The sequence below is a fragment of the Mastomys coucha genome, unplaced genomic scaffold (assembly GCF_008632895.1).
Source record: "Mastomys coucha isolate ucsf_1 unplaced genomic scaffold, UCSF_Mcou_1 pScaffold21, whole genome shotgun sequence".
In the NCBI taxonomy this organism is placed as follows: domain Eukaryota; kingdom Metazoa; phylum Chordata; class Mammalia; order Rodentia; family Muridae; genus Mastomys; species Mastomys coucha.
The window spans coordinates 15,088,475-15,097,513 of record NW_022196904.1 but is presented as its reverse complement, the minus strand read 5'-3'; the positions used below and the strand labels follow the sequence as shown (position 1 = coordinate 15,097,513).

At 37.1% G+C, this 9,039-nt stretch overlaps 1 protein-coding gene across 1 annotated transcript in view; it reads right to left on the bottom strand.

Annotated features, from left to right (window-relative positions):
- LOC116100288 (carcinoembryonic antigen-related cell adhesion molecule 5-like) overlaps positions 1–9,039 on the bottom strand; it is a 282,093-nt gene that overhangs the window by 206,110 nt on the left and 66,944 nt on the right. The window contains 1 exon segment of the mRNA XM_031384112.1: positions 228–268. Coding sequence (XP_031239972.1) covers positions 228–268 — 41 coding nt within the window.

Sequence of the window (9,039 nt, the reverse complement as noted above, 5' to 3'; positions counted from 1 at the left end):
CTCAATCACTGTGGTTTCCTGCTAATCCACGAACTGTATCAAGAAAGAGGAAACACAGCTTCAGCAAGTAGTTAATATCTAACCCAGCATATTTGTACATATCTGAATGACCATGGTTGGTAGCAATTGAAGTTACAGTATAAAGGAGATGATTGATTGCATACATGAGAAATTCTCATTTAATTATTGGCAGCATCTAGCATCTCCCCATATCCTAACTAGGAGACCTAGTTCTTCTAATGCTCTGAGCACTCTGAAAATTACTAATCTGAGTCAGTGCAACATCCTTACTTGGCTCAACTAATTGTTGTTTGGAACCGGATAGTGGGGAATTTGTTGTCAGAACTAAGTTCCCATCAGAAGAAAACATTTGGATGTTAGCTAATGTTTCCAGAACAGGGCTTTAAGTTGACTCAATTGTATCATTGACAAATAGATTAGTAGTGACCTATTTCATTCCCACAACCCTTAGAGACAAACAAGAATAAATCGTAGTCTAAGCTTTCTTTTTCTGATTATGAGGAAATTTCTGTCACAAAGTAAAAGTAAAGATTCCCAATACCAATGCTAAAAATGTAAATTCAAGGGAAAAGCAAACAAGTTAATCCCTGAGAAGAGACCAGGAGTTTCTGCATAAGTATTCCCACAGATCCTTGCAATGTGGAGACAGAGCTCCTCAGTCCTTGCCATAATGGCATCCATCTGCATTAAACTCAAGCACCATTCCCACAGAAGGTGGTAGCCACCACCATCAGAGCTTGCTAAATCCCAGATATCTAAAAACATGAGACCAGCAGGTCCCTCCCTGCTTCCATGTCTGCCTTAGAGCATTGGTCACCACATTACCTGAATAAGAATGGCTAACAGACTACAACAATGCTGATGAGGTTGTGGAGAAAAGTGAGCCTCCATTAACTGTTGGTAAGGTTACAAACCAGTGAAGAAATCTTGTGTGAAGAACTGTATAAACCAATGGTGAACTCCCCCCCACCACAGAATTAAAACTAAGTCTATCATTCATGATGTTTCATAAAAGGATGTGATATCCTACATAGATACCTGTTCAGTCGTGCATGTTCATAAACACTCTATTCATAGTAGCCATGAATAAAAAAAATTAATGACATTAACCAATGAGTTGATAACAAAAATATATTATAAATACACAATGAAATAATTTTCTGAGCATTGACTTTGTGTCCTTATTTTGCTCCCTAGAAAATACAAGGGAACAGTGGCTTTTTTTTCTAGGGGCTACAACATAAGTGGTCACCAGGATCATATACTGTGAGGTGGCCTGACACTTGCCCACAAGTGCATTGCAGGGACAGTCATACAGCTCTTTGACTGTAGGGTGAGTCTGGGGAGAACTTGTGATTTATCCTTGGAACACTTGGTCCAGAAAACTTATACATACAGAGGTTAGGCAGATGTAGGAGGAGCAGAGTACCTCCAAATTTTTAGATGAAACTCATCTAAAATTGTCTCTTGAGGTTCAAGGCAGAGAATGCCAGAATATCTTTACCTTTTGTGACTAAATTGATTGCAGATCTATTTTTTATCCTAAGTAATTACAGAAACTCCTCTTTGAATTCTTTTAAGAAACAATTTGAAATCCCCAATAAGGCAAAATTTTCTTTACTTTATCAAATACATTTTCTAAGGAATCTGTACCTGAATCATCCAGCAAAATATCATCCATATAATCATAAATTATGGAGGAAACTTTATGAATTATTTCTAATATTTTGTTGCATATAATACTGACAAAAAGTAAGACTTTAATGTTCCTTCTTGCAAGTCATTTCAATGGTAACTCTTAGTTGTCTTGGAATGGTCAAATGTTGGCACAATGAAAGGAAGGGATATTTTGAAAAAGCAAAATTTTTAATACTATCACTAAAATAGATAGTGCCTTAGGTAATAAAGAAGTTAAAGTGATTCCAGGTTGTAAAGAACCCATAGGTTGAATGATTTTATTGATTGCATTCATATCTCTCAACAACATCCATTTTCCAGATTTCTTCTTAATAACAAATAAAAAATTCCAGGGGCTAGTGGACTCTTCAATATATTGTCTCTAGCTGCTCTTGGACTACCTATTCTAGTGGGTGTTCCTTTGCTTTATTTAAGAGCCATTGCTCTACCTGAGTCAGCTTTTTATTTAGTTACCCATCCTGTGGTAGAGAAGTTGGTTTTCTATTAATAGTGGCTCCCTCATATAAATTTGCAGAGTCAAGCTTTGCTGTGTTCTGCTTGTGAACAGCCTGGGCAATCAGTCTTTAATTGTCTTTAATTACATTTTTTAATATCTTAATTGAGAACATCTCTTTCAAAGCCTGTTTCTCTTCTTCCTGCTGTTGCAACAGACCTCCCTATAAATTTATGTCTAAATATGGCTTTAATAATCCTACTTGTTTTTCTGATCATATGCATTTAATCCATTTTAGCCTTACTTTTGCCTGAAACTATGTTTCAGTTTCTAGGAGTTGTACCTTTTCAAGTGGTCACAATATTAAAGAAAATTATCCTAACACTTGGGAGTAAAACTTCAAGTTAGGAACATTAGGTTTTCCTGCACCCCAGGGACAATGCTTATCTTTTCAGAAAACCAAAGTGTCTTGCCCTAAGGCATGTTGTTTCAGTTCAAGGTTCCAATTAGGAAGGACTTTGATTTTCATGGATGTGGTAACAATGAGAAAGTGACAAGGCTGTGTATTGCATCTGATAATTATAAATGATATTGGAGAGCAGATCCTGTGCTCTGGTCCTCCCCATGCCACCCACACCCATGGATAGTTTGACCCCCAATAATTCTGACATCCCTTGGCTCCCAAGTGAGCCTGCTACTACTGCCCCAAGACATGACCTAAATGGGATCACCTGGAGCCCAGGGTATCCAGTATCTCCTGACTAGCTGAAGACATACCATCCTTCCTATCAGGCAGGATCCTGGAAACTGATCCTGATCTTGTGCTCCATATCCCTGCAACTCCTAGAGACAGCTTGATCCCAAAGAGTTCTGACACAACTAAGCTCCCAGATGAGACTCTCCAGACCCCTCCCTTTCCCAGAGACAGCCTGATCCAAGAAGGCCCACAATAAACAGACTCCCAGGAGGGACAGGCTGCCATCAGAGACAGCAAGGCCAGGTAACACCAGACATAACCAGATGGTGAGAGGCAAGCAAAAGAACATAGCCAAGAAAAACTAATGTTACTTGGCTGCCACGCCTACTCATCTACTCTAGTAACGTCTGCAATATCAGGGGTAAAAGTCTGATCGTGGACAAGAGGTGTTATGACTTCAAAGGGAATTTGTGCCTCCTGGGTATTCAGTCAGTTGTTGGCATCTCCTAACTCAGACATGTTCCAGATTAGTCTTTCCAATCGTCAACATGCCTTCTTATTTAGGCATAAAGGTACCCCAGGAAATGATTTGTAAATGGCTAAAACTTAAGACTGGGCATTGTTCTCTGGCCAGCACAATGTTCCAATATATCTTAATTTATTTGCAAGCTGTCCTTAGCTTGGAATTTCTCACAAGGAACCTGCCTTATCAGATAGAATGTCCTCAGAGTTAGCAACAGAGGTCAGGCACCATTGCTTACTGTTAACATAGAATTCTCAGGGCAGTCCCACAGAAGATGGAACTGTTTTACATACCAGAGTAATCAAAGGGCTTCCCTCACTTAAGGGCATCTTCAGGAACTGCTAGATTGGAACTTCCTGGTGTTTGCCTCCAGCAGACCCAGAGAATTAGCATGGGATTACCAAAATAGCCCCAGAGGGGAGGGCACCACTGCTCTTCTGCCCACTTCACACATAGATACCTGATCTTACCCACCTTGATATAACCATCACTTGCCTACATGATCTTACTGACCTTGATGTGACTGTCACCTGCCTACATGACTTTTGTCATTCACACTGTTTTCTGTATACTATTTAAGCCTGGTTTTTACTTTGTGCATGAACTTAGATGGACTAGGACTTAGAATCATTCATTTCAGATTCAAGCTTCGAGCCTCATGCAGTCCGCAACCCCCCCCCACATCCCATAGCACTTGGGCTCCAGGGGTGCAGCACCTGTCCAGAAAAGGTGGCTGCTTTAGACCCAGTATGTTTCAGGTTGCCTCAGATGCACCTCAACTGGTGAGCTGCCAGATTTCTCATTTCTCTTTTGTAATGACTGTAAAAATCTGATGCCACTTTTAAGAAAAATACATTTAAATCCTGCACTTCCATGTGTCGTCTCTGCCATCATTTCTTTGCCTACGCCTTGTCGACCTGACTAGGACCCTGTTTCTCCCCCGGGTTGAGGGAGGCCCAGATTAACCAGCCTGCGGCACTTGCCGACATCAGAGCCCAGTGTTTTCACTACAACAAGGCCTGGAAACACCAACACACTTGAAAAACAAGATCTGGAATTAAAATCACATTTCATGATGATGATAGAGGATTTTAAGGATGACATAAAGATCCATCTTAAAGAAGTACAGGAGAACACAGGTAAATAGGTAGAAGACCTTAAAGAGGAAACACACAAATCTCTAAAAGAAATACAGGAAAACACAATAAGACAGGTGAAGGAATTGAAAAAAAAAATAGTTTAAGACCTAAAAATGGAAATAGAAACAATAAAGAAATCACAAAGGGAGACAACACTGAAGATGGAAAACCTAGGAAAGAGATCAAGAGTCACAGATGCACACATCACCAACAGAATACAAGAGATAGAAGAGAGAAACTCAGGAGTACAAGAAACCTTACAAGATATTGACACAATGGTAAAAGAAAATACAAAGCATAAAAAGCTTCTAATCTAAAATATCTAAGAAATCCAAGACACAATGAAAAAAACAAACCTATGAATAATAGCTATAGAATGATAAAACATTCTCAACTCAAAGAGCCAGTAAACATCTTCTACAAAATTATTGAAGAAAACATCCCCAACTTGAAAACAGAGATGTCCATAAATGTACAAGAAACCTACAAAAAGCCAAATAGATTGGGCAAGAAAAGAAATTCCTCCAGTTACATAATAATCAAAACACCAAATGCACAGAACAAAGAAAGAATCTTAAAAGCAGTAAGGTAAAAAGGTCAAATAACATAAAAAGGCAAACCTATTAGAATTATACCAGATTTCTAAAGAGAGATTCTAAAAAACAGAAGATATGTGGCAGATGTTACATAGACTCTAAGAGAACAAAAATTACATCTCAGGCTACAATATCCAGCAAAACTCTCAATTCCCACAGATGGAGACACCAATATATTCTATGACAAAAGAAGATTTAAGCAATATCTTTCCACTAATCTATCACTACAGAGGATAATATAATGAAAACTCTAACACAAGAATGGAAACTACAGCCAAGAGAAAGCAAGAAATTAATCTTCTCACTACAAACCCAAAAGAAGAGAACCAAAAAAAAACCATAATTACACCTCTTACAACAAAAATAACAGGAATCAATAATAATTGGTCCCTAATATCTATAAACACCAATAGAATCAATTCCCCAATAAAAAGACATAAGGAAACAGGCTATATAAGTAAACAGGACCCAGTAGTTTGCTACATACAAGAAACACACCACAGTGACAAAGACAGACACTAACTCAGAGTAAAAGGCTGTAAAAAATTTTCCAAGTAAATGGTCCCAAGAAACAAGATGGCATAGTCATTCTAATATCCAATAAAATTTTACAGATGAAATCATTCTTGTCAGGGATGAAATAAATTAAAGACATTTTAAATTTTACTGAAACTGAAGGCAAAGCATGCCCAAACTTATGAAACTCAATGAAACCACTGCTAAGAAGAAAACTCATAGCTTTGAGTGCCTTCATTAAGAAACTGGAGAGATCATACACTAGCAGGCTAATAGTACATATGAAAGGTGTAGAACACAAAGAAGCAAAAACACGCTAGAGGAAAAGATGACAGGAAATAATCAAAGTCAGGGTTGAAAACAAACAAGTAGAATCAAAGAGAACTATACAATGAATCAACGAAACTAGGAACTAGTTCTTTTAGAAAATGAACAAGATGGAAAAACCCTTAGTCAAACTACATAGAGGACACAGTGAAAGTATACAAATTAACAGAATCAGAAATGTAAAAGGAAGACATAACAACAGAATATGGGGAAAAAATTAAAAATCCTCAGATCCTACTACAAAGAACTATTTTCAACACAACTGGAAAACCTAGAAAATTTATTCTGATGATTTTATAGAGAGATACCAGATACCAAAGTTAAATCAGGATCAGATAAACCATCTAAAGAGTCAAATAACACCTAAGGAAATAGAAGCAGTCATTAAAAGTCTCTCAACAACAATAAACAGCCTGGGGCAATATGGTTGTAGTGCAGAATCCTAGCAAACGTTCAAAGAACTACAAATACTTCTCAAACTATTCAACAAAATAAACACAGAGGGAAACTACCTAATTCATTGTATGAAGTCATAGTTATGCTGATACCTAAACCACAAAATAACCCAACAAATTAATAGAACCTAAGACCAATTTGCCTTATGATTATTGGTGCAAAAATACTCAATAAAATTCTCACAAACTGAACCCAAGAACACAGCAAAACAATCATTCACCATAATCAAGCAGGCTGCATCACAAGGACACAGGGATAGTTCAATATAAGAAAATCCATCAATGTAAACCACTCTATAAAAAAAATTAAAGAAAAAGTACATGATTATTTCATTAGATACTGAAAAGCCTTAGACAAAATACAACATTCCTTCATGTTAAAAGTCTTAGAAAGATCAGGAATTCGAGGTCCATTCCTAAACATAATAAAAGTAATATATAGCAAACCAATAGCCAACATCAAACTAAATGGAGAGAAACTTGAAGCAATCCCACTAAAATCAGGGACAAGACAAGGCTGCCCACTATTGATTCCCTATTTATTCACTACAGTACTGAAAGTTCTAGCCAGAGAATTTAGACAACAAAAAGAGGTCAAAGTGATACAGATAGGAAAGGAAGAAGTCAAGATATCATTATTTGGGGATGATACAATAGTATATATAAGCAACCAAAAAAATTCTACCAGAGAACTCCTATAGCGAATAAACAACCTGAACAAAGTGGTTGGTATAAAATTAACTCAAACAAATCAATAACCTTCTTTTACTTGAAGGATAAATGGGCTGTGAAAGAAATTAGAGAAATGAGACCCTTTACAATAGGCAAAGATAATACAAAATACCCTGGTGTGACTCTAATCAAACAAGTGAAAGATCTGTATGACAGGAGCTTCAAGTCTCTCAAGAAAGAAATCTAAGAAGACTTTAGAAGTTGGAAAGATCTTTTATTATCATGGATCAGTAGAATTAACATAAATAAAAATGGCCATCTTACCAAAAAGCAATCTACAGATTCAATGCAATCCCCATCAAAATTCCAATTCAATTCATCATAGAGATAGAATGAAATATGTCAGGAGCCGTAATAGGACAAGCTAATAACTAGTAGGTGATCATCTTGAAATGCTTGCTACAGATTATTATATAATCTGTGATGGGGCACCTTCATTAAGCAAGGCTGTGAGGGACTAATTTTAGGAAAGATTCCTGCTATTAATATACCTATCCTGTTAATATTAAACATATATAACAATCACTAAGTAGTAGCACACCCCTTTGGAGCAGATCTCTGCAAATGCATGATGATGGACTATCTTGCAGTGATGCTATATAGACAAATAGATGACTTAAGTCTTAATGATGATCCTATAAGAATTCCAAAAATTATATCTGTGATTATTTAGTGCTTTTACAATGGGACTTCTATTAGGTTCTTTTCTGATAGCCAAAACTGCAATGAGAACTCTGCCAGTCTCCCAAGTGTCAGCAGTTAATTGCTCGTAGATGGTAACTGGACATTCTCCTACTCAGAGCACATTCCAAGAGGTTGTAAAACAATTAACCAAAGGTCATAAAAAGAGGACTAACGATTTATTATGAGTGTTAGGACAGAAGATGAAATATTGACTAGGTTTATCTATAAAAAAAGTTTACTTATGACACTAAACTTTCAGTGAACCTGTGGGGCTGAGACACTTGATGGATGTTTAGCTAGATAATTACTTCTAATGGATATGCATGTAAACATTCGCTGTTTTAAACTTCTATATCAATTTATGATTTGATTTTTGGTGTGAACTTGTGATGAACTTTGTAACATGTGATCATGTATTCTGTAAGATGTATAAGTACTGAAGACAAGGAGATGAGGAGGAGCTAGATAGAGTAGAATCATTTCCTTTTCCCTAATTAGAGAACTTTCCCCTTTCCCCACTTAGGATCTTTTCGATTTTCCCCTTAGATAGCTTTCATAGGAAAATTTTTACAACCTAGTAATAAATTCTATAATCACTTCTCTAAGTGTCTTCTTTTCCTATGACTTCCCACTAGCAGGTTGAAAGTTAGTTCCTGCCTGGCAGTTAGAGCCTAGCAGTTCCTGCTGAGATAGAACAAAGGCTATTTACTTAATCCTTTGTGGCTTGAGGAAGAGGTGCTAAGTGCCAGAAAATCCAGTTTCTGGTCTCAGAAGATCACAGAAGGCAGGTCAGCTACAATAGCATAGTAACTTAGACTTAGATAAGTAAACTATTTATTATACAGCAACCCTAAATATCTCATAAGGCTAAGTCTTACCCCAGAAATAGTAAGTCTAGATCTTACCTCCTCCTACACTCTTCTCCCTCCTTTGCCTCAAGAAGAACTGAGAAGGAAGAAGAAACACCCAGTTGGGGCTAGCTCCAGGTAGAACTATTCTCAAATTCATCTGGAATAATAAAAAACCCAGGATAGTGGAAACTATTCTCAACAATAAAAGAACTTCTGGGGGAATCACCATCCCTGATCTCAAGCTGTACTACAGAGCAATTGTAATAAAAACCTCATGGTATTGGCACAGAGACAGACAGCTAGATCAATGGAATAGAATTGAAGACCCCAGAAATGAACCCAAACACCTTTGGTCACTTGATCTTTG